At 41.0% G+C, this 27,290-nt stretch overlaps 1 protein-coding gene across 1 annotated transcript in view; it reads left to right on the top strand.

Moving 5' to 3' along the window:
* Nucleotides 1-10,460: 10,460 nt before the first annotated feature.
* The window catches only part of Ance-3, a 379,862-nt gene continuing 363,032 nt past the window's right edge, over nucleotides 10,461-27,290 (top strand). Inside the window, exons 1-2 of the mRNA XM_065223479.1 lie at nucleotides 10,461-10,490; nucleotides 26,522-27,247. Of these exons, the coding sequence (XP_065079551.1) occupies nucleotides 26,918-27,247 (330 nt within the window). The 5' untranslated portion in view covers nucleotides 10,461-10,490; nucleotides 26,522-26,917. The remainder of the gene's footprint in view (nucleotides 10,491-26,521; nucleotides 27,248-27,290) is intronic.

The raw sequence follows: 27,290 nt of genomic DNA, 5'->3' as shown, positions 1-27,290 counted from the left end.
CTCAAATCCAGGGAAATCCCATTGAAAATCCTGTAATTGAAAATCCGAGCGAAAATTAGTTTACATTCTGCGAAAAATCAGAGCAAATCCCCAACAGGGATGCAAAATATCATGACACTCACTCGACACTCGTCAACGCATCAACCGACTATCACTGACAGAACGTTTTGTCACGCAGTTTGAGGTAGAGCCATGGCAAACAACAATCACCAGTGATGGTCGTTGCTCACAGGCAAAACGTAAGATGAATAAGAATTATTTTGTAGACAAACAACTTATCGAAAATTCAATCGAAGTGCAATTCAGAGAAAAAAATGAATTTGGCGTCAGATTATTTGACAACCGCAGCATTAATAACATGCTGCGGTTGTCAGTTTCGTTGAAACCTTTTCCCTGAAATGACAATATTTTTTCATCAAAGGCCCAAACGCAATGTGGGTGGAAGCGGAACTGAAACGGCAAGTTTGACATCTGTCACAAATGATAGCAAGTTGCCTAGCAGAAGTCGATTTGATTCTAACTAGTTTTCAATTTTGACAAGTAGGCTTACTCAGATCGGGCTTTTCCGCTGCCGCTTCTGCTATCAATGCGCTTGGGTCTTAAGGAAAATGCAGCTTCGTCCATACATTTACCTATTATCGTCAGGGGAGTAAATGAAGTCCATAAGCGCTTATTTTTGCAAGAAAATGCATTAGATGCTAATTATAGGATACTATTTACTCCTCTGATGATAATAGGTAAAGGTATTAACGAAATTGGCATTATTCAAAGCAAGAAGAAGTGTCGATTGTTAAACAAAAATCCGTCTGTATATTGAACAGGATTTCGTTGAACTTATAGAACATCAAGATTTGAACCCTAGGACGATTAGGAGAATCATAAATGTTTTTACTGGGACCAGAGAAAAGGAGCTTATTTAAAATCTTTTTTTCCTCAAATATGTCGCCTTCTGGAATGAACACCGGGTCCATTTTTTTGCCATCGGAAGCCACCAATCCAAACACCATAACGCTAGCAGGATGCTTGGTCAGATACACGTTCTTGTGCTCGTCGGCCACGTCTTTTACCGGAAGAGAACTAATATACCGGTCGGTTCTGGTATTTGATACGGGATTGACGGTAAACATGCTCTCGTCGGTAAACAGGATTATCGGATTTTTTCGCTTAAGGAAGTTCAAGATTTTCTGGCATCGTTCGACTCGTAGCTCCCGGATTTTTCCGTGCCCTCGACATCGCCCCGCAATCTTCCTTTACGATCTTCCGTGCCGTAAAGTCACTGATCCCGTGTTCCTTTGCCATTTTCCTTATTGAACGCACTGGATTCACCCGAATCTTCCTTTTGATAGCAGCGATAACCCTCGGAACCCGAGCTGACCTCGGACGACCTGTGGCCACCTTCGCGGATAGTTGTCCTTTCTTTTCTCGGTCTAAAACCCTTTTGACGGTCCACCGGGACACTTCCACGGCGATTGAAATGTCTTTTTGCGACATTTTCACGTGGGACAAATCGCGAATACGCTGCCACTTCGTCATGATGCAACTGTCAAACTAAGTAAATCATTTTCTTTTATACACAGCCTACTACGGTATGAGCTATAGGTTACGTGCATGCAAAGAAAACCAAGGCATTGTATGCACAGGTGAAACGGGAACCTTATTTGTACGATGGTGCAAACACTATACCATCACGCATACGGTAGTTTACAACGATCTTCATATCTAGGGAGATTATAGGGATCATGCCAAGGCAAACGCCGAAGAGCAAAGCGGACAAACTTATGTTGGATAGCTTCTACTAGCTGTGTGCTGTTTTGATAGCAAGGAGCCCAGACCAAAACTGCCTAATCCAATGTAGAGCGAACTAAGAAACAATACAGGGTCTTCAAACAGTGAATATCCGAGAATAATGTTGTGAAAAAATAAAGCCCAGGTATTTAGATATTAGATATGTGTAGATATATTAGAGCATGCACTTTAAACGTAAGATTCGAATCTAAGAGAATACTCAAAGGCTTAGCAGTATTTGCAATGGTGTAATCAAATGAAATGACAGAGCGTTTACGTCCAAAGGAAATTGCTGAGCATTTGTTGGCATTCAAACTCATGTGGAAAAAAAGGTTAAGTTCTTTCTGAAGGAAATGGCCTCACATGAGATTATGGGTCTTCATAAAGCTATAGGGTTCAGAAATTTAATCGGGAAATCCAGTAATGCTTTGTTCAACCTATATAGCTGAAATGAGTATTTGCATCCTTAGATCTTCAACATATTAGCTCCTGGATGATTTTAGGAACTTATGATATCACGTTTCTTCGGCTCAGGTCTGTTGAATTGAGATGTTCGAAAATACATTTGAGGTTGGTCATTTGAAGATTTTTTTTTTTGAATTTTGGCGAGTTCATAATGTGATGAGGTATTGGATCCAGGTTATCAACGAGTTCATGAAAATTGTAGAACAGTTATGACGAAGATAGTGTAAGTTTATCCCTAAGCGGTGAATTTTCGACAGTTGAGTTCGTGTAAGGGTCATGAACCTATGGGATCAAGTCGGTTAAAACACCAAAACAGTCTAACGAATTAAACATATAAGGCAATGAATCGTAGACATTTTTTACATCAAATGCCAACATCTCCTCAAAAAATTGTCTTGAAGCATCTAAAAGGCCTTAAAATGGTGAATATGGTTTATTTATTAGTTTACATAAACAGGCTGAGTGTAGCCCCAATAATGATGTTTAAGTGAATAACATTAAAATACATAGTCCAGCTTACTAAAATACACAATACAACAAAATACATGGTCATGCAACGGTTTACTGCGTCAGAGAAAATACGGGAAAAGCGCCGGCGTAGCATCTCTCGTGTCAGGTTGAAATCGAACACTGAAGAAACTCGATTGAACACACGTTGAAGGCCGTCTATAGCACCGTTCATGCTATAGTTAGTGCGATGCTGAGGCAATCTTAACATAGCGTTATTTCGCAGCGCTCGGGTTTGGACGTTCCAGGATTGTAGAACAATCAATTCTACCCTGTAAACTATCCGCGATGAGCAGGGCCCGCGAAATGTCTCTCCGAGTACGTAGAAGCTACAGATCAATCAGATGACATCGACTTTCATAACTGGGTAGACAAAAATTGTTTCTCCAAGGCAGCTTACTCAGAGCAAATCGAAGAAATCGACGCTGAACGGACTCAACTCTTGCAGCACCATTGTTATAGCTTGGGTTCCATACTGCAGAGCAATATTCCAGGGTGGACCGCACCAGGGAACAGTATAGCGATTTGAGACAATATATATCGGAAAAATTCTTTGCAATCCTGAAAATGAATCCCAAAGATCTTGACGCCTTGTCGACAATGAACGAGATGTGTTGCTTATTCGTTAACTGGGAATCCAGATAATCCCAGGTATTTTACGTGGTTGACACGGCTGATAGTTGTTTCTTGAAGTACATAATTGAACATGATCGGTTCCTTCTTGCGAGAGAAGGTGATAACTGAACACTTCGCGGAGTTGACCTCCATTCGGTTCAAGTTGCACCAGTTAGCAAACGCTTCGAGCTGGCATTGGAGAAAGTGACAGTCATCGATAGAACGGATCCGGATATAGATTTTAAGATCATCTGCATACGATAGAAAAGGGCCTTCGAGGACCAGTTTCACATCGTTAAAGTACAACAGGAAAATTAACGGGCCTAGGTGACTTCCTTGAGGTATCCCTGACGTGGCTGGGTAAGTAGCAGACTGACATTCACCAACGGTTACCATCAGCTGGCGATCACTGAGACAAGAGCGAAACCATCGCAGGAGGTTGTCATTTACCCCGAGTCTATCTAACTCAGTCTTCAAGGTGCAGCATCGCGCTTGTAGCAAATAGGTTTTCGTACTCACAAGAACATTCATTGTGTGCTCACGCATGCACCCAGCCAAATGAACATGAGCCCGAGCGTATGTTTAAAGTTCATGTGCGCACTTCGTTTTCTTCAGCGCTCGAACATCAATGTTTGCACCCAAGCGCAGACGCTGGTTTCTTTTTCAACATTTTGTTTTCGAGTAAACGTATGGTGTGTGTGACGAACGCGAAATATTTTAGTGGTGATTTAGTAGCGTTACCTATTCAGATATCCTTTAAATTTGTCGAACCTCTTAACGGAATCCCTTTATGAAGAGCTTTGAGTAGGTTGGTTTATTTCCTTTAAATTGCTTATATTTTGACAGATACGCGTATTTTGTCTACTACTTGCTGACTTCATCAGTGCCAAGTACTTAACAACAGTGGTGTTGAGTACTTGGCACTGATGAAGTCCGCAAGTAGTAGACGAAATACGCGCATCTGTCAAAAGATAAGCAATTATAACGGAATTTAAGTAATCGTTGGTAAGTAAGACTGTTAAGTTAAAAAAATATATGTTTCAGCAGAAGCATATTTAGTGTAGTGATCCGTGCACTACGTCGTATGGCAGCCATTTCCATCCAAAAATTCTCAAAGTAAATTGCAACTAAAAAAAAAGTTTTGTGTTGTATTGTTCGCACAATTTCTTGATGGGGGTGATTTCTGTAAGAATGCTTATTTATATAAGAAAGCTCTTTATAGGTCGTATTTGTATTTTGGTCAGACTTATTTGAAATTCACTATATATTTCTTGTGTGAATGGATATACTTATTTTAATGACATATACAACCATCGAGGTACGTAGGAACATCGATTTACGGAGGCAAACAGATAACATTCTTATGCGATACCAGTTGGGACACAGTGACTGCAGGGGCCTCAGATAGCCTAGTATTATTCTAAATGTTTTCAGCACCTGCTTACTTGTTTCCTTAGTTATAATTAATTTTACACTATATACGTTATGTTTATTTTATGGAAAGAACAGCATGTTATTTTAAGTTGCAAAAATTCTCGAAATGTTAGTGGGACTGGCATCTAAACCTCAAAATTAATAACTATAAAAATGCATCTAGAACACTAGGTTGCTTGGAATGCGAAAAAGAAGAAGAATTGTATGCACTATCAATGATTGTATTGTCCGCATCAGCTACGCAAGTTTCAGTTGAGCGGTGCTTCTCGACAATCAAGCTGGAGCAACATTGGCTGCGAATGTCCTCACAAATGCTGTTGATTCGGTTCAGTCGTTATTTGTTATTTTGATTTTCAATTGATAGATTCGATTTGTTGTTCTATTGTTTATGTGGTGAAATAAATAGAAACTATAAAATGAGCATATTACTTAGCAATAATAGAAAAAAAAAAAAACCCATCAACCATTTTACAAATTTGTGTGCAGCTTTTGTACGACATTCCTTTATTTCGGAATACTGCATCCACTTCCTTTATCAATCAATTTATTACTAAATTAAAATTGAATTGCATTATAAACATTGCGCAATGCTTGACTGACTTTACGTCTTTTAAAAGCAATCTTTAATTAATGGAATTACTGGCAACTGCGCGCAGTCAGAAAGATATTGGTGTTGACGATTGTCGCAAAACCGGACAAAATCTCTATTTAAATTACACACGTTAAACCCCAATTAACATCTAGTCACTCGCCAACACCAACCAACTATTCACGTAAAACCTCCGAGTGCAACCTCGATGTTCGAGCACAGGCGCAGGCACGAAACATCAAGCCTGAGTTCATTTACGCTGCGCTCATCCCCAGGTGTTGTTCATTTCTCTCAAGTTCGATGTGCGTGTGTAAACATGAGCCTGAGAGAGAACACGCGCTCTAAATGAACTTGTACTTCTGAAATTTGAACTCATCTAATGAAGACTGATCTAACTTAGCAATCGCAATTGCATGGTTCAGTTTATCGAATGCAACCGACAAGTCGGTGTAAATTACGTCTGTTTGAGCCCGTTCTGTCATGCTTTCTGTGACATACGATGTCAGACAAAGTAGATTAGTGGTAGTAAGGCTTGTACTCGAAAAAAATGCACCATTTTTATCCGTGTGTAACTTTTTTATCCGTGGGTAAAAATTGATGAAAATCTGCGTATAACTAGTTTGGAGTGAACTGGTTACATGTGCAAAATTTCATAACAATCGGTTCATTGGTTATTGAGATGTCATCGAAACAAGAAGAAAATCGCCGGAGAATTTTGCGCGCCGTCATGGAAAATCCGACTGCGACCATGAGATGGATCGGAAGACAACTGGGAATCACCCATACAACTGTGTCTCGGGTAGTAAAATCGTTTAAGGAGTCCTAGACGACCGAGCGGTAGGCTGGAAGTGGAAGAAAATCGAAGACAGCTGACCCTGTGAAGGCCCGGAAGGTGTTGAATTATTTCAAGCGTAATCCGAACCTTACGATTCGCGACGTGGCTCTGAAGGCAAAGTGTTCCGCCTGGTTCATTCAGCAAACCATGAAACGAGCTGAGCTTCGTGTATTCAAGGTCCGAAAGGCACCGAACCGGCGTGATCAACAAAACACGGCGGCCAAATCCCGCGCAAGGAAGCTGTATCGAGAGTGGTTAACAAAACCGATGTGTGTGGTTATGGATGACGAAACCTACATCAAGGCAGACGCAAAGCAGATACCGGGGCTGGAGTTCTACGTTCCCAAATCACGGTTTGATGTTCCGGAAGACATAAGGAAGAAGAAAGTGGACACATTCGCCAAAAAATACTTGCTCTGGCAGGCCATATGCCAATGCGGTAAACTGAGTAAACCGTACATCACAATGGGTATCATCAACAGCGAAATTTACCGCATCGAGTGTCTCCAGAAGCGTCTGTTGCCCTTCCTGCGGTTCCACGGAGGCGAAACATTATTTTGGCCAGACCTGGCATCAAGCCATTACGCGCGATCGACGTTGGATTGGTACAGAGACAATAACGTTGTTTTTGTACCAAAAACCGCCAACCCCCCAAATTCACCAGAGATTCGTTCGGTGGAAATATTTTGGGCAATAATAAAGGCCAAAGTTCGAAAATCGTCGAAGGTGTTTAAAAACGAGCTGGAGTTGAAGAAAGAATGGATGAAAGTGACCAAAAAGGTCGGCTCCACCATTGCACAAAATGTAATGAGGGGTCTTAAGGGAAAGGTGCGGGTTTTCAGCGATGAAAAGGAAATTGAATAAAGTACATTCAAAGTGTTTTTTATGTTACTTCATACGCGAAGTTAACGATTTTCAGAGTTGGTTGGAAATGCTAACATGAAGCTTTAGTGTGATGATTTATTAGCTAGAGAATGATCTTTAGAAGAATGTAGGTGGATAGTTCCGTTAGAGTACGGCAGTATGAAAATTGAATAGAAGTTGAAAATGAGCGAAGGGCCATTAAAGCGACAGTTTTCAAGATGACGCACATTTTTGCCTAGCCCGTACGATGTACGGGCCCTACTGCTTTCTCTCTGAGATGATCACGTTGGTCATGACGAGAGGAGCAACACAATAGTTGGGTAAAGAAGAACTGCATTATAACACACCATCGACTGGAAATGCTCTCGCGACGTGGGGCTTTAGGTAGTGATGAAAACATCGCTAGAACTATTCCACAGCCGCAGTCAGTTTATGAGCAACAAGAGGGACGCACATTTTTGCCTGTGGACTTGGAGACATACTTCAAGTCCCCGCGTACATCGTACGGGCTAGGCAAAAATGTGCGTCATCTTGAAAACTGTCGCTTTAATGGCCCTTCGCTCATTTTCAACTTCTATTCAATTTTCATACTGCCGTACTCTAACGGAACTATCCACCTACATTCTTCTAAAGATCATTCTCTAGCTAATAAATCATCACACTAAAGCTTCATGTTAGCATTTCCAACCAACTCTGAATAAAGTAATTATGCCGAAACATAATCCATACGTATTAGTTCATTCCCTAAAAGTTTCAAGAAAATCCGACTTAAAATAAATTTTTGGCGAACACTTTTGTCTGGTGCATTTTTTTTCGAGTACAGGCCTTAGAACGACCGGAAACGAAGCCGTGTTGATTACTACTTAGATACTGTTTACAATGAGAGAGGAGGGGCTCCATGATGAATAACTCGAATAACTTCGAAACTGAGCTCAACGATGTGATTCCACGGTAATTATCCACGTCCCGTTTGTTTCCCTTTTTGTGAACAGGAAAAATATGTGCAAATTTCCAACAAGATGGAAATATACCACTCGAGATGGACATGCGGAATAGATGCTGCAACAGTGTCAGCAAGCTGGCGATATGCTTCTTCAGAAATACTGATGGGACACCTTAAGTTGTTGTGCGGCAGTGGAAATCATCTCGACGCCGATGTCAATTGCACCCAACGCTTGACCGGAGAGTGGTACAAAAATGCATTGAACTATTTTCCCTAAGACTACACAACTGGTCTGGGTGTTTTTTTTATTATTCGAAAAAAAAAATTAAATTTTACACAAGTTTACAAGAGTTTATGATTAATGAACGAAAAAAAAGGGAGTGGTTAATTTTCCCGGCAAATTTTAGTTAAAGTCTACGAATTTTCCCGGACCTCACGGTTATGTGGAACATAATTTTATAATCATCAACATTGCTCTAAGAACACTAAATAAAAGGCAGTTGATGCCTGCCTGATGATTCCAAAGATTTAAACACCTTGCAAGATAATATTGAAGCAATTTGCGTGGTAGTTTTAGAAGAATTCATTTATATAATTACAGCATCATCATCGTCAATTCCTATGCAAATACCACTAATTGCACCGTCTACGAAAGTGACTCGCTCCGAAACTGTTACATTTTGCACGTGATCCATCAGCGATCACAGCTGCTAGGGCTAAACCAGAATGGTGATTCACTTTCATTCAGCGTGTGCAGTTCGTTTGGTTTAGACATCGTAGACAAATAGTGTGACGATAATCTTAGATTGTAGCTATAATTAGATGGATCGGTTCCCACGGTTTTGAGACGAATTTCCTTGATTTCATAACAATAGCCAATTTATGTCGAATGGAATCCGTCGGTATGGACCAACAATTTGCTCAGGATCTGTCATCCTTGAATGCTTGCGATTGTCCTAACCAATTATTTACCTAACGGAATTTTATGACCACCAGCGATGTGCCTCCCATTTCTGCGACACAATTGAAAGAAGGTCATAAAATAGGCAAACGTTATGTGACATATCGCACAAATGTCACATTATGCAGATGAATCCACGTGGTGATCACAAAACACGTAATATAGGTAAGGGTTGACAATGCGGAGAGCAGACAGCGTCGTGCGCCTCTGGTCAGAAAGAATCGCATTGTTTCGGTTTTGTGACTGGCTACCAATTTGAAGGAGTAGATATCGTGGTTTGCATGCCTAACCGTGTGAAGGTAGTAGGTAGGTAAGCAGCAGAAAGCATGTGACTTTGACTCATACCGAGTGGTATGAGTACTTATGAATGGCAGTTTAATTTTCATCAACCTGCTAAGTACGTGAATGCTTCTATTCTTAGCGCGTTGAAGTCTCTCCGGTGTGTTTTGCCGGACGAGGGGTCCGTCAAGTGCAATAATTTGATAGGGACTTCAATAGTTGCCTCGTGCTTAACGGTAAACTTATTAAGCTTAATGAATTTTTAATTTTCATCTTCTAGCCCCTCGCTTGGGAAAACCATCCATCCCCTTCGACAATCAACGAATACCAACCGGCGTGGTCTTTCTAGTGGCAGGCCATTTTGCCGAGGGAAAAACCGCGTCGTTCAAACACTTTCAATTGTAATTGTGATATGTTTTGATAAACGTAAGAAAAACATGTAACTTGTTGTTACTTGCACTTTGGGCTGCCCATTGCGGTTCCTTCCTACTAACCATATTTTGAGAGAGCCCCGGGTGTGTAAGTGAACTTGACTGCTGTGACTACGCTGGACGGATTCGTTGTTATATCTCTCTCTCTCTTACTCGCTGACACCGGGGTTAATTTGAATGTTTTTAACGCGGCCGGTGGCTCGGTGGACAGAGCGTTTTTGTTCCCGGGCCTAATCAACAACAACGGTTCACACATGTGCTGTAGGTTGTAGGTACGTCAAGTACCCGCATCTCTTTCTCTCTTTGCTGCTTCAGCAGTAGGTTAGAAGTTTTACATATGTGTATTATCTGTCTGCTGTACGATATGAGTTGATGATTGTTGGAAGCTAGGTAGAGTGTCTTAGTCACCAGGCAGCTAGCCCCCCCTGAGGCCGGAACCGATTCCCAGTTTACCTCGGAAGCTCGTCGCGAACGGTTACGAAAGTTTTGCGCCAAGATCCCGCGGGTTGATTGTTAAGTGAATTGTGAGAGCTTGGGTGCGGTATACAGAATGGACTAGGGATTGTCAAATTTGGAAGAATTCTAAGCGCATTGTTAAGTAAATTTAGTGAGGTGAAGAGAATTACTCTTGATGTGAAATAATTGTCGAAACAGTTTAACAGTGATATAGTGGAATAAGTGTTGGATAGATTAAACGTATGTTTTCGAATTGGAATTATGACTCATAGAATTCATCAGTTAAAGTCTCAACAGTCTCGAATAGTTTTACCTGCCCATGATAAGTGCGGTGCCTTCGCCTCCGGACATTTCGAACACTAACAGATTCAAATATATTAAATTTGTTAGACGATTAGAGGAACAAAGAGGTGAACAAATACCACGCTCCATAGCTCAGTTTGCATATTGAGAAGACGACTTTCTCCCCAAAATGCGGTGTTTTGGAGATGATAATTGAACTTGAAGGATGTCAAGTTCAAGTGTTTTCAGGGAGAGTGGACCTGCTTTGAACCTACACACTAAGATTATTTTACAGATTTCTGTAAAATTTTACCGAAATCTCAACAGCTGAACGTTCGGTAAACAATGTTACAGTTTTGCTGTAATTATTTACAGATATCTGTGAAAAATTCACAGATATTTGTGAAAAATTACAGGTAATCTGCGAAACTGTTTACCGAACGTTCAGCTGTTGAGATTTCGGTAAAATTTTACAGATTTCTGTAAAAATTCCTAAGTGTGTACCTATGGATTATCGACTAAGCAATATGACCGCCATCTGTCTTAATCTTCTTCTTGATTCCTTTATTTAACGTCGGTCTCTGTTTCTCAGTCGACGGACATCGATTGCCATCTATTGACGGCTTCCACACCTGGGTAGATATCGCACCCATCACCACATGGGCTGGGACCAACGACTTTACTTTCCTTCCGAAGGAAGACGTGGCCAGTGATTTTTTTTTTGCCTCAGAAAAATCCCAACGACCTCGGCTGGGATTGAACCCAGACCGAGATGGATGGATTGGAACGGCTAGAAGCCATACACCCTGGGGTGAGAAAGCAGTCACGCTTACCACTACACCATCGGCGCCCTAGGAGCTTCATTAAAGGTGACACACAAGGAAGAAGTGTTAGTTTGTTTACTAAAATGAACTATGCCCATTTTGTTATGGCAATTTTTACTATAAAAAATGCTACTCGTGTTTATTAGCGAAATTCACATCAAAGGTTGATTAATTGCGTAGGAAATCAGTTTGGCACGGCATTTGTGACCAGCATACACCTTTCAGTCGTATAAAACAGGTCAAAAACTGAGCAAATCCGCCCATACAATTTTTTGTTTTGAATTTCTGTATGGCAAAATAATGAACTTTTCGTGAACATTAACGGCAAAGAACTCACCAACATTGGGAGACCGTGAGCTCCTGCCCACCTGTCATAAAACCATCTCGATCGGCGCCGTCAGTCATCCACCTTTACATTCACTGCCTCATGAGAATCTGAATGATTGGGAAGTAAACATGTCACTCAGTCACTCATTCGGTAGCTCAATCAGCACATTTATTCTTCAGTGTTGCTATCCACTCTTTATTTTTATTGACTGAACATAGATTCTTTATAAGCGTCTAAATTTTTTTTTTCTTGATTTGTTTTCCGTCGATCTTGTTTTTCCGTACTGAGTACCAGTGCTACCAAAGCAGCTCCCACACCGGGACTCTACCTATCGGCCCGTCAACTCATGGACTGGGGAACAACGGGTTTGATAAGAGATTTTGTGTCTCAGAAAATCCCGACGGTGCCAACTGGGATTGAACCCAGGCTCTTTGGAGTGCGAGACAGTTACGCTTACTCGAAGTCTACCTATTTGAACCACTTTCATCAAACATAAAAAAAAACTTAAATATTTAATGTAATACGTCGTGCACATGAGTTCTTATCCACCGTAGAATCCTCAAAAAAATATAATAAAAGCTTCTGCTCTGATGTCAATTTTATCAAATATACCGTTTTCAAGTTAAGATTTTTTGAAAGTATAAAACCCACTTTTTACATACGCTCTAATAAAAATTTAGTCTCGAAAAATTGCAATTTTTAAAAAGAAAATTCCACCCAATCAATTTCGTTGAAAATATATATTTAATTTATAATAGCTATAAAATGAAAATGTCGTTAATGCAAATATGAGTGTTAAGAAAAAACGGCTCAAGGCTGGATCGAACTAGATCATATCAAATTCTGGGAATGACGTTAGACACATAGACGTTTGGCGTAAAAACGTTTTGTCGAATGAACGTTTGGTCGAAAATTATATTGACACATGTTTGTTATTCTGGTTTCTCGGTTATTTCTGAGATTTCTCGGAACTCGTCGAGAGCTTCCAGACGAAGTGATTTTTCAAGATTTTCAACACTTAAATATGTTTTCCAGACAAGTTAGACTTGGAAAAAGTGTTGAGGAAAAAGTGAAATATTTAAGAGTTCGTATGATTTGCAGTATTCTTGGAATAGATAAATATGATATGATATGACCCTGAGCTTTGGAAGATTCAGGTTGGTAATAGTTAAAATTTTGTTAATTTTTCCCAGAAAGAAATTATTTTTCTCTACTACTTTGTTTCAGACTTCATTGCGATCGGAAATGCCATTTCCGAGCTATAAATTTGTGAAAAGTTTCAAGGACGCCATTTTGAAAATTTGAGCAGATCCAAAATGGCTCCATTTAAGCAAAAATGAGAATGATTACCCATAACAAAAAATTACGCAAAGTTTCATACAAAGTAGAGCAGCTGCTCTATGGGTATTAGGGAGGTTCAAAATATCCATTCTGCTCCATCAGGCTCAATCAATTATAAATCAGGTCCTGACCCGAAATTTGAGTTTATTTGGATGCGAACTCATATTGAGAGGTCCAAGTTTTATTTTCTTTATTAAAGAGGCTTTCAGCCAGAGGCTGGTTCACTTCTTTAAAAAAGAACCAAGTTTGCATGGGAATTACTATGGGGAAAGTGAACATTATGTTCTCAACGTTCTAGCACATTACCATAATGATTTACGGAAAAGCTATATATCTGCTCTTGTGTGAAATATTTTTATTAGGATTCAAGGTAATTAGATATTAATTGACTTCGACGCCGATAAGTCTGATATGATTAATTGACTGTTTTCAGGGCTTCTTGCAAAATGACATAGTAGGCTGCATTTTTCAACCTATTCGAAGAACGATACAAGTACAAGTACATCAATTTTGCCTGCTGAGTAATTGATGGAGCATGTCAAAAAACACCTTCTTCGTAATCAATTAACGACTAATTACGCTGGAGTACAAAATGTGGTCTTGGCAAGGGGTAATTAACTCTGCAAACTGTGCCGAAACATATCGTGGCACACTCATCGGCACGTCATGTCACACGATGACAAGTATGCCACAAAATATAATTTAATACGGCATCACTGTGTTGATATTTTGCCACTCGTTGCTAAGGTTTACTTCTTTGATTACTTCAAAGTAAGCGGGAAAGGGAATTTTTTGTCGGTTCCAATTTTCCGGCGAAATTGTCCCCAATTATTGACGAGACTCTCTTTGCCTTAATGCCTTCTTGGAGATGAACCTCTACAAAAGTCCACATGGCTTTTGAGAGATGTCCATAGTTTCAAGGAAGTTCAAACTCCGGACCGAGAGTCAATCGCAGCTGTTTCTCCCACAGAATCACTCGGTACGATTGATGGTTCACCAATAAGTCATATGGACTAAACTCGGATTCAATTGAATGTGGAGGCTGGTGGAGTCAGTGGATCCCGTATTACCAGTTTGCAGCATCTCTACGCTCTTTCGCAACTGACTAGCACTGACGGCAATAGCAATATTAAGGAAGATACTGCTAACACGATTGTGAAGGTAACCACACCGGAAGTATCGAGATCCTGGGTCGAAATTTGGGTAATGTTGAAAATTATTCCATAGAATTTGAGAATATTGAGAAAGAAGTGGGGCCCAATGGTTTCTGGGTAGCCTGTTTATTTATTAAGTTTCAATTTACTTTGATGCATTTTTAAAAAATTCAAAAGCAGTTTTTTTCGACGCATTATTTTAGATCGAAAAAAAACTCGCGTCATTATGTGTAAAATATCAAAAGGAATCGAATAGTTCGAGCTTTTTGCAATCTGAAATAATGCGTCGGAAAAAACTGCTTTTGAAATTTTCCTAAAAGCATCAAAGTAAATTGAATCTTAAGGTATTCACATGTTCTGAACCATGGACGAAGTAGTTTGACCTCCCCCCATTAAAAAGGGGAGGCCAGTTAGACGGATTTAGTACCTAACCACTACTGCTGACATTGGAAAGCTACTGCTGGTCTAGCATTGCCCAAGTAGCATGATGATAATGCAGACAAGATGCATCTTCCACTGAACTGTATTCTATGATGATGATTCTTCTGGATGGACAACTATCAGTGACTCTTGGATGGACAGCTATCAGTGACCCTTCTCCTACTCGCGGAGGGGCTAAACATCGAGTACCACTTCCTTGAAGCGGATGACCGGTAACAAGCTCGTTGTATATTATCTTAGAATTGAGTTTCACAACTTTTTCCGTCCTTGACTTGATTACATTTTCACACACAATATCAAAAGTAATAAGTGCAGGGTTGCCAAGCTCATGGATTACTGAGACTGATACCTTGACTGCCACAGTTCGGCACGTTCGGCACAACGCTTGACCTAGCTTTCGGCACAGATAAAGTACTCGACACAGATTGGGATGTGCAGAGTTGAACACCCTTGGGCCTTGAGCAAAGTTGTAGCTGGGAATATTATACATTTGTACATACATGGAGTGATGAGTTTGCCTCATGTTTTCCAGGTTTGTCCAGGAAGAACTTCACGAATTTGAGAAATGTAAAGATTGGATTCACTCAGTCTATTGGTTCTACTCCTAGACTGAGTAAAATGTTTGAATATTTTCCTCATTTTCCGGCAGATTTTTTAGGTTTTCCACAGGAAACCATGGGGCAAATTTACTCATCGCTGAGTTCTTGCACTTTTGGCGATTATTAGTGAACTAAACTCAAATTTGGGTCGTTCTCATTCGCTGTGTACAGCAAACTTTTCCGGTTTTCCATTACGGTTAAGGGCTAGAACGATGCGAACAAAAAGTTCACCTTTCCCATAGTAATTCCCATATAAACTTCGGAGGACCAGTGTAGCATGAGTTCGCACCCAAATGAGCTCAAATTGTGGGAGAGTTACCAGCACCTGATTTGATTCGATCTCATTCATTCGATTGAGATCGGTGTGGCAATATTGATATGTTGAACCCCTCTTATAGGTTTTCCTCATGTAGGATGGGTGCAGCATTTTTAATGCCACCGTTTTATTCTTTGATTAATTTGTGAATTTTTGAAACAAGTTCTATTTAATTTGGTTTTAATTTGAGATTACTCGATCCAAAAAAAAAGCGAGAAAAAATAATATAAAAGCAGAATTGAGTGTAGTTGAATTTATTTCATACAATATTTGTATTAATTAAATATGAGCAAATGATTCAAAATATGAACAGTACAGAGCTTCTTTACAGAGTCAAAAGATGCTGAAAATGCAAATGAGCTAAATATGTATTGATAATAAAAAAATCAAAAATCCTTTTTTGTTATATTGTATGAAATTAACGATTAAAAATTGTTCATGTCAAATTGAGGTGTTGAAAAAATCTGCTAAACATCTATTAGGTCAATTGCCTTTATGTCAAAAGTACATTCGGCCAAGCTTTCGTATGCCAAACGAGGTTTAATCATACATTCCTGGAGGCCAAGGACCAAAACTATAATTTGGAGCAGCTGAAGATTGATCATGTAAACATGACGTAAAACACGTAAATGTGCTCTAAACGCCAAAAGGCTACAAGTCGCATAATGGCCTAAATACCGCCAAAATCATTGAACGCCAAAAGTTGCCAAAAATGCCACCACCTAAAAATATTTCTATTTTCCATCCAAATAATTATTACAGCTTGGAAAAAAACACTTCTTGCTTCATCCACAAGGCCGGAAATGACAAAAACAATAGAACTTGAAAGAACTGCTCATGTTTAAATAATGAACAAGGAAAAACATCAAATTTGGTTGGAATAAATTCAAATAAAAAAGCGAGCAGCTTTTGAAACAAGGAAAAAGAATATCTAAGCGAACTTTTAAATCCATGATTTAAAAAGTGATCACAATTAGAACGAATCTCGGAAGAGGGCTCAGGTTTAAAAGAAAGTTCAAAATCATAAGTAATTATATGTCATAAGATCTAGCAGCTTCTAAAATCTTAAAAATAAAAATATTATTTAATTGCAAGAATAGTAAATTTCGAACGAAATTTCATAAAATCAATCAATTTTGATTGAATAATTTAAAGAAAAGAACGGGCTGCTTTAAAAAAATTGGAAAAATAATCTTTTAAAACTGACAAATTCTGGGTCTCAAAAGGAATAGTAAATTTAGGAATAACTGCTCTTGTGAGGAAAAACTTGCAACGTGAAATTTCTCATGTAAGTCATCTTCTAGAGACTTTTAAAACTCTTTAAGACGAATGTTTTATAGCGAAATTTGTGGTCTATATCTCTTCTAATATAAAAGATATACCCAAATATAGTAAAAAAGATAAGGGTTGTGTCCAAAGCACGACCGCATTGTTGACGTAGAACTACGAGATTTTTTTAAGCTCCATTCCATAATATATTAATAACAAAATAAATGGTTTAGAAACTTAACTCCAAAATGAACAATTTATTATTCAATTTTTTTTAAACTGGGCGGTAATTGAAAAAAATCTAAAATTAGGATTACCTTTGGCCGCTTTCTTGTTGGCTCGACAAATTCGAACGCGTTCAGCAACGGTCCGCGTCTGTTTCACAGCTTTCCTTGCCTCCTACCCTAATAAACAAATACCATATACGAACTGTATCCCGGATGGGTAAACTATCCCACAAATGGTTTGGAGTAGTTTTTGCTATCAAGTAGCGACACTCTCCTTTTGCGTAGTTTGCCAATGTAAATACCTTGAAAGCAAAGTACGATTGAAGAGTTATTAACGAAAGATGAAAAGAATCGATGAAAATCATTTGCACCCCTGCCTCTAAGTTTGGTTACTAGATTACAACTTGTAGTAGATAGAGTTAATGTGGAATAGAAATGAGTAGAATCTAGTGAGCGTGAACAGTGATAGACCGTATGTAAACGGAATCTGATTGGTTCGGGAATTTTGATACAGCTAGAGGTATAAATATGAGGTACCTAAGCTCGTTGACGGCATCATTCGCTGCCAGACTGTTGAGCAGTTCAGTCGATTTGAATTCTCTCTAGTTTCGTTCGTTCGTTCGCAAGTCGAATTAGCTCCGCGTTGTATAGTGACGCTCTCGCTGACCCAACCATGGGTAAGAAATCGCGCGGTAACGCGAGTGCCGGCTTACCGGGAAAACAGACTCTCCCAGGAGACGGCGCGACCACCGAGCCAGCTCAGAAGAAGCAGAAGAAAACCCCATTGCCCGTCCCGACAGGCGTTGCGGACCCGCAGCCGGGGCCTCCCGGAACTAAACGACCCAGACCTGAAGACATCAGCGCCACCGCATCGGCAGCAAAAAAGCTGCTGAGCAACAATCCGTTCTCCGCCCTGCAGAACGGAGCCCAGCCGCAGTCGGACCCTGAGACGGTGCCTAAAAAAGTTAAGTTGCCACCCTTCTATGTGAAGGGCTTCCCTCCCGGGCTATGGGAGCAGCTGGATTTCTACATTAAGCAGGGCCTTCGCTGCACCATTCAACGGTGCACGGAAGGCTACAAACTGATGGTCTCGGCCGAAAATCACTACAACGCAGTCCAGGCCCTCTTGGACAGGATGAAGCTGGAGTACTTCTCCCACGACGTCGAGGCCACCAAGCCGCTGAAAGTGGTGCTGCGCGGGCTCCACGACATGGACACCACCACCTTAATGGACGAGATTAAGGCGAACGGCCTCAAGCCGGTCGAAATCCACAAGATGACCCGCAGCAAGGCCATCAAGTATCGTGACCAGCTCTACTTGGTCCATCTGCAGAAGAACTCCACAACCGTGAAGGATCTCCATACGACACGCACACTGTTCCACATCGTAGTGAAGTGGGAGCGGTATAAGCCAACCCACCGTGGCGTCACTCAGTGCTCGAACTGCCTATTGTTCGGGCACGGCACCAGGAACTGCCGCATGGCCAGCCGCTGCATCAAATGCGGCAAAAACCACAAGATCGACGACTGCGACAGCATCGAGGAAGCCGCTCCCACATGCGCCAACTGCGGTGCTGCCCACAAGGCCACGAGTAAGGCCTGTCCGAAGCGGGCCGAATACGCCGAGATCCGGAAGAAGGCCTCGTCCAACAACCAGCCCGGTCGCAAGAAGGTCCCGGAAAACAACGCGCAGAACTTTCCTCCGTTATCACCGGTCCAACCACGGCCAATTCCAGTGTTGGCGCCGCTCCCGCTCAACCAACAGTTGGCTGCTGCCCAGTCGGCTGCCGCTGCAGTACCCAGTCAAGCCTCCGGCCCATCGACGGATCCCCCTGCTCCGGGATTGGCCGGTACAACCGGTGAAGCTACAGAAGATTCTCCGCTGTCAACGGATGAGATCGTCACACTGTTGGCCCAGGCCATCATCATCAAGCGCACCTGCGCAACAAGAACACAACAGCTCCAAGCTATCATCTCCTTCGTCGCTAATTATGGACCGTGAACCCATAAAGATCGCCAACTGGAACGCTCGCTCCGTAGGGGCGAAAAACATTGAGCTTGCAGACTTCCTCCGCAAGCACGACATCGACGTGGGCCTTCTCACCGAGACTCACCTCAAGACCGGTGACAGCTTCTGGCTGCCCGACCACAGCATTGTCCGGCTTGATCGCACCAGCTCCAGGGGGGGCGGTGTCGCGGTCATCATCAAGAAAGGCATCAAGTACTGCACCCTACCCCACTACCGCACTTCCATCATCGAGGCCGTTGGCGTAGAGGTGGAAACATCGACCGGAAACGTCCGGTTCATCGCCGCCTACTGCCCCCGGCAATGTACCGTTAGCAATGGTACAGCACAGCAGTTCAAGAACGACCTTGCCATCATAACCCACACCAATGCCCGCTTTGTAATCGGAGGGGACCTGAACGCCCGGCACGAGGCCTGGCGGAACTACCAGCAGAACCAGAACGGCCGCCTGCTATTCGACCATTCCCAGCATGGTCTCTATTCCGTCTGGTTTCCGGACGAACCAACCTTCACATCACCGACGGGCAACCCATCGACGCTGGACCTGTTCTTGGCAAACACCAGATTAGCCAAGCCGGTTGCCGTCAACGACCTGAGTTCGGACCACCAACCGGTGCTGACCGAGCTGGGCTACAACGTGGCCCCTGCACCGTGCCAGCGGAAGGACTACCATCGAGTCAACTGGGTCCAGTTTCGACGCGTGGTCGACCGCCACATCGACGACAACCCACCGCTCGACACAGTGGATGACATCGACCGGGCCCTGGAGGGTCTGCATCAAGCCATATCCGTGGCTGACGAAGAGTGCGTTCGACGAGTTCCTGTGAGGGGTAAGTTTCAAGCAATTGATTCCCACACCAAACTCTTGATTCGGCTCAGAAATGTTCGTAGACGCCAGTTTCAGCGGACTGGGGATCTGCAGCGTAAATACGAAATGGTCGATCTGAATCGGCAGATCGCTTCCAGAATGGTCTCAATCCGGAACGAGAGTTTCGGGCGGCTCGTTCAGAACCTGGACGACCGTTCCAGACCATTCTGGAAGGTTGCCAAGGTGCTGAAGTCTCACCCCAAGCCCATTCCACCACTTAGAGTCAATGACGAACGGCTTATCACCAACGAAGAGAAGGCCAATGCGATTGGGGAGCACATTGCCCAGTCGCATTTGCTTGGCTCTAAAATCCCAAGTCCACTCGAGAACCAGGTTGCGCAGTGCGTCCTGACGTTAGATGCCTCCCCTTGTGCCGTCCCTCCAGAAGAACGGATTACAGAGGAACAAATTTGCTCAGCGCTGAAATACAGTAAGAACATGAAGGCTCCCGGGTTTGACGGAATATTCAACCTAGCGTTGAAAAATCTCAGCCCGAGGGTGCACTCGCTGCTAGCTGCCACCTTCAACAGATGCTTGGAGCTGCACTACTTTCCAAGCATCTGGAAGGTGGCAAAAATAATCCCGATCCGCAAACCTGGGAAAGACCCTTCACTACCGTCAAGCTACAGACCGATTAGCCTGCTCTCAGCGCTGAGCAAGCTGTTCGAAAAATTGATCTTCAGCCGACTAAACAAGTTTGTGGAGGAACATGACATTCTTCTTCCGGAACAGTTCGGGTTCCGTAAGGGGCATTCCACCAATCATCAGCTAGTGCGGGTGATGAATAACATCCGGAGTAACAAAGCTGTATCCAAGTCCACAGCCATGGCCTTGTTAGACGTCGAAAAGGCGTTTGACAATGTCTGGCACGACGGACTTATATACAAGCTTTGTAACTCCAACTTTCCACCATACCTTGTGAAAATCACCCGTAACTATCTCCAGCAAAGGTCGTTCAGGGTGTCGTTGAATAGTTCCCTTTCGGGACAATTTCCGATCCCAGCAGGTGTTCCGCAAGGGAGTCTGCTGGGACCACTGCTTTACAGCATCTACACGTCAGACATTCCTCCTCTAGGAGACGGTTGCGTGTTCTTTCTGTTTGCAGATGACACCGCGATAGCCGTCAAGGGTAGGATGCCTCGTGAAATTACGAACAAGCTCCAACGATGCCTTGACACCTTTACTGATTATGCCACCACGTGGAAAATCAAAATCAACGCCTCGAAAACCCAAGCGATCATGTTCCTTCACAGACAATCATTAAAACTTAAACCGTCTCCCTCCTGTACCGTAATAATGGATGGTACAAGGGTCGAGTGGTCCACTGATGTTACTTATCTCGGGATGTTGTTCGATGAGAAGCTCCTGTTCCGCTCGCACATAGAGAAAACCCTAGTTAAGTGCTCCGCCTTGGTTAGGTGTTTGTATCCGCTCATTTGCCGCAGATCCCGCCTCTCAAGGCAAAACAAACTGGCTGTTTACAAACAGATCATAGCCCCCGCGATCTTCTATGCCGCCCCGGTGTGGGAATCGTGCGCTCAGACCCACAGGAACAAAATCCAGGTTGCACAGAATAGAGTGTTGAGGATGATCCTAGATCGTCCATTCGACACAAGAATAGCAGACCTCCATCAAGAAGCAGAAATTCCCAAAGTAGATTCCAAAATTGAGGATATGACAACCAAATTTATCCAAAAATGCAATCTTTCTGAACATGCTTTAATAAGCAATTTGTACATAGCAGGTTAAGTGTATATAGTAGAGTAGGTTAGTTTTAAGCTGTAAATAGTAGTATTAAGTAGTTTCTCTTCAAATTCTAAAAACAAAACAAACCAATCCCACCAAGGTGGTCGACCGTGTACTAAGTCTAGGACTAATTCTGTAAAACAAATTTTGAATTTTGCCCATACCTAAAGATGAAGAAAGCAATTAAATCACTTAGTAAAAATTTATATGGTAATCGTCCAAGTTAAACTAAAATAAAGATCATTTAAACAAAAAAAAAAACTCGTTGACGGCATTCTTATGACGGACTGTGGAGAGTGCGAAAGACCAGCAAAGGACCACCAGCAAAAGGGATAGCGGCACTAGCTGACCAACAGAGGGAGCAGCAGATTCGTGGAACCGCTAGGCTGGAAACCTCGGTCCAGTCACGACACAACTCTGGGGAGCATTTTGTGTGGTCGTTGGGGGCGTGTGATTCTGAATATGAACAAACAGGCAGATAAATTCTATTCCTACTTTTTACTGTAATAAGCTTGGGACTTTGAAAAGGGCCGTTTTGTTGCCAAAGTTGGTGATGATTTAACCTCCGAATCCATACAGAGTGCGTCTCTTTCGCTTCAAAGCGTAGATGACATCTATGGCCGCTTACGTGCTCAGTGTAGGTGACAGCATCACGGATCACATTTTCCAGGAACACCTTCAGCACACCTCGTAGATCAGACCGGAGATACGTTTGACACCGCCACGGCAAGCCAGACGACGGATGGCGGTTATCACGAAGAACCTTGCGATGACGCTTGGCGCCTTCTTTACCAAGACCTTTTCCTCCTTTGCCACTACCACTCACTGTTGCTTTTTAGGTAGAAGAGTGGACCACCTAACCTGCAATTTGTATGTTGGACATTACCACTTTTTCAATAGTTTTTTTTTGTTGAAAATCAACAATTGGAAGCATTGCTATAGATACTTAGAAATTCTTTTGATCGATTGGTGATGAAATTATTGAAATTGGTCCAGGGGCAGCTGAGTTATTAATGTTCAAAATCTTTCATAATTTTGTTACATGTTCCATTTTCGGTTTTCACAAAGTGTACCCCCATATAGAAATCACAGACATAGTCCTACGTCAAAATATGTATAATTGATTTTATACGAGTTTTAAAAATAACATACCTCCAATTTTTCATATTATTGAGCATAACATACGCCCTTTCGAATGCTGTTTAAAAAACTTGATTATTAACCAGAGATATTAACATTTGAAAAGGGATATTTAAAAAACTTCAAAAAAATTTGCGCCTTATAAAGATCTAAGAGTTATTTGAAGACACCTTTGCCGAGAAATTTGAAATAAGAAAACTAGAGCAAAACAACTGTTTTGTTAGAGACACCCTAACTCAATTCAAGAAAATAACTCTTAATCGGTCAATTTAAGAGATATAAAAAAGTTTTTTCATACAAAGTTGCTTGAAATTAGCTAAGCTATACTTTTGCCGAAGAATGTATATCATAGTTTATTCAAACAAAAAAGTTAGAGTTTTGATTTTAATGATAATAAAAACCACCCTAGAGTTCATTGTCATAAAAATAAGGACCTAACTATTAGGAAAAACTTTGTAGAAGAGACTTTTAGTCTAAAGTTTCAATTTCAGGCTCAAAACATATCATTCTACCTAAATCTGCATTCTGACCACTGTGCATTGTGTAAAAAATTAGCTTGACAAGAAGTATTTTTGGTGTGCGAAATATCCTTCGGTGAAATGACCTATTCGGTGAATAATTTTTCGGCGAAATGACCTTTGGTGAAATATGCGTTTCCCTCGTTGGAGGAAACCTCAATTAGCATAAAGTCGTTTGACATAATGACGATTGGCATAAGGTAATTTGGCATTATATTTTTTTCCAAATAGCAAAGTCAATTGGCGTAACCCCGAAAAACAACAATATTAAATTAATGGCAAGTATCATTTGGTATAATGGTCATTTGGCATAATGAAGGTGGAGACCGTAGTAAACACGTCTGACAGGGGTGGGCTAATTTTACTTGCGCTACATATCAAGTATAAGAGCCCATTGGACGTTCATCCTGCTTTTAAACATTAGCAGCTCGTTAGAGTTTTAATGCTCAAACTATTCTTCACACTGGACAAAATAATCACAGACAAACAGACAAAGCACTGGGAACATTATTGATTTTAAAACATCCCATAAAAACTATTGCCATTAGGTAACCACCCTGTGGAGGGCACTGTGCTCAACAGATGGCGGTAGAGTGCAAACGCAGATAGCAGATGACTATGAGAGCCAAATAACCAAATTTTAAACCAACCGTCAAATGGGTGAATGATGAACAGCAAGTTATTGCCGTTGGTCCCGGCCCATGTGTGTTGAATGGGTGCGATATCCTACGCAGGTGTGGAAGCTGCCTTCCTGCACATTCGGTTGCCGTCAATGGATGGCAATCGATGTCCGTCGGTGATTGGCACTAGATTGCGGAACAGAGACCGACGTTAAATAAAGGAAAAGAAGAAAGAAAAGAAGAAGAACAGCAAGTTAAGCTTTATGTCTGTTTGTCTGTGAAATAATCACTTATCAGGTGTGTTTCCTTCATTTAATTATGAGCTGGTCTGTTTTTTTCTTTGAAGAATAGAAAATGTCAAAAATTAGTAATATTGTGTTTTTTAATATGATCATGATGGAATGAAGGAAAAATATTATTTATTGAAAATTTTCGCTGTTCATTAAGAAAAAATATTCACTTCATTATTTAAAATAAAAAAAAACCCTTCACTATAATAAAAATTTAATATATACCCCCCAAAGAATGTTTAATATATTCCTGCTATTTTTAGCATATTCCTATTGCAAATACTAAGAAACAGACGACAGTTAAACCAAATTGCATTTTATGTAGTTCAAGCTTTTGAGCAGTTCCAGATAGAGAAAAACAATGAATTGTTGAGTCGACCTTCTCTGATTTGCATGAAACTTTGCATAACTGATTTTATAGGCAATAACTCAGTCAATAACTCAGATTTTTGCTAACATTCGACCATTTTGAATCTTGTCAAATTTTTAAAAGGGCACCCTGGAAAGCTTTCAAAAAAAAAAAAAAATAGTTCAGAAACGGTACTTCTGTTCGAAATGACGTCTGAGACAAAATTGTAGTTAAACATAGTGAAAAAATAGACAAAAATATGTTAAAACCCCAAATATCTCAATGTCTTACAAAAACAATTAAAATGCTTGAATGGCTTGAACACATAATCGAAAAAATTGAATAGCAAAGTAAACTCTGAATGGCATTTAAACGATGAAAATGGTTTAAATCACTCAGAAATTGCTTAAAACAGGAGCTCCAAAATAACTTTAAATTCGCAAAAAACGAAAAAAAATAACCTTATAACTCCAAAAAAGTCTATGATCGCAAATTTAGTCTAAAAATGGCCAAAGTGATTCTAAAACGTCATAAAAGATCGGGTTCATACTGATTAGCTGATACATTTATTCATGTATTTGTTTATTTGGATGCAAATTGGCAGAAACGTTCCTTCTGCTGAAAAATGCCATTTTTCATCTTCAAATCGTAATTTTGAATCAAACCTTATTTTTAAAAAGGGCCTATAGAAAACATTAAGCTTATCTTCGGAAAACTGTTACTCGAAAATGGTTTGTCTGATCGGTTGGTGCCTTGAGCAATGACTGGGACAATTTGAAAAAAAAAAAGAAATATTTTCACTCTAAAAAAATGCACCATATAAAAATATCATCTACAAATATCTAATGATTTTTTAAAGAGCTGAAGTGTTTTGAAAAGTACCGAAAACATGGTCCAATTTTCCGTTCAATTTTATATAATGAAAAAACATAAAAATTTAAAATAAAAAAGTAACGGCGCCGGTGGTGTAGTGGTAAGCGTGATTACCTCTCACCCCAGCAGGCCTGGGTTCAATACCAGTCGGCGCCGCCGGGATGTTCTGAGGCATAACATCTCTGATCACGCCTTCCTTCGGATGGGTAGTAAAGCCGTTGGTCCCCGGTTCATGAGTTGATGGGTCGATAGGTAGGGTCCAGGTGTGGGAGCTGCCTTCCTGGCACGTCGGTAGCATTGGTGCTCAGCAAAACAAGATCGACGGAAAAAAACAAACCAAAGGAAAAAAAAAATAAAAAAGCGCTTGCATAACATATTTTTAAGTGGCACAATTTGGAGATGTAGTGGGTTGAATGGTATTTATTTTTTAATGTTGATAATATTTGGCACTCTTCGAATGTATTTCACGATTCTCCAGTTCCAAGAATATTTGTTTCCGAAAGATCAAACACCCCTTTTTGAGAAAAATGATTTATTTTTATATGGTGTAATTTTATGTAGTATACATTTTTTTTTCAAATAGTCTCAGCTATTACCTTCAACATTATCCTAGGCACCAAACCGATCGGAAAATCAATTTCGAGTAACAGTTTTTTGAAGATAAGCTTGATATTTTCCATAGGTTCTTGTCAAAAATAAGGCTTGATTCAAAACTGTGGTTTGATGACGAAAAATGGCACTTTTGGACAAAAGGAACATTTCTGCAAATTTTCATCCAAATTTAAAAAAAAAAATACAAGAAGAAATGGATCAATCAGCGAAGGAACTGCTCAAAATGGCTCCATTAAGCCAAGAATGGCCTTCGACTTCTTCCATTGCTTGCTCAGCTACCGTTTAGTTGGGAGGGTTAATCGTGTTGACATACATACTGCATATTGCATCCCTAATATTTCGATATGGATTTATCGATATAGAATTAAACTCGTCACCTAGCGTTTTTTGGTGATCTCAAAACTAACATTAGATAGATCTTCATCATAATCGAAAGCATCTTGATAGCATTCATTGTAGAATATATATTGAGATTAATTGATAAATTCTATGACAAGTAGTGAGAACTCTTAGAGTAACGCCAATTCATCTAAGACTTGAGCAGGAAGCTCATACGCCAATTAGTGAAAGCCATCGTCGGCCGTTTCGGCGCATGATCCAAAGAAAACAAGCAGAAAAAAGAATATTCAAAATTTGCAACATACACTACATGGATAAAACATCCGACCACCGGCAAATGAAAGTGAAACTGTAACAACAAGCATTCAAAACGGAAATAGTAGTGTCTCTGCGAAAAGTGAAACCATTCATCCGTTTGCTCGCGTTGAAAAACAAAAATGTTACCAAATATGAAATGACCCACATAGAATTTGCATAATTTCCGAAAGTGAGAGTTTCCCTGCAGACAGCAACAGTGCCGTGCAGTGTGTGTGTGGGTGCGTGTTACGTGATCTTCGACATCTGTCATAAAAGATCTGTTTCGGTTACGAAATGTCTGCGTCAGCAGCAACTGGTGCCCTTCTGAGGGCGGTATTGTGCGTGGTAGTGATTTCAAAGCATGTGTCGGCCGAAGCCGAGCCTCAGTTGAATTTGCCTCCGTTTGGACAGGTGGGACCCACCAGTAGACCACAGGTATTACCGAACAGCTATACGGGTCCTACGGGTGCAGGGTTGCAAAACGGCGATCCTCGAAAAGAAGGGGACAATTTTGATCAAAGCAGAAGCCAACGATTCGGACCACCGTATGATGATGGTGATGTCGATGAAGAAAATTACCCTCAAGGAAGGAACAATGACGACCGACAGGATCGGCAGAATAGGGTGAGTTTGACTATACAGCGAATGAGAATGACCCAAATTTGAG

The sequence above is a fragment of the Ochlerotatus camptorhynchus genome, unplaced genomic scaffold (assembly GCF_037179485.1).
Source record: "Ochlerotatus camptorhynchus isolate MF236.1 unplaced genomic scaffold, CSIRO-AGI_Acam_v1.1 ptg000017l, whole genome shotgun sequence".
Lineage (NCBI taxonomy): Eukaryota > Metazoa > Arthropoda > Insecta > Diptera > Culicidae > Ochlerotatus > Ochlerotatus camptorhynchus.
Note: the sequence above shows the minus strand (reverse complement) of the source record. Positions and strands in the feature narration are given on the sequence as shown.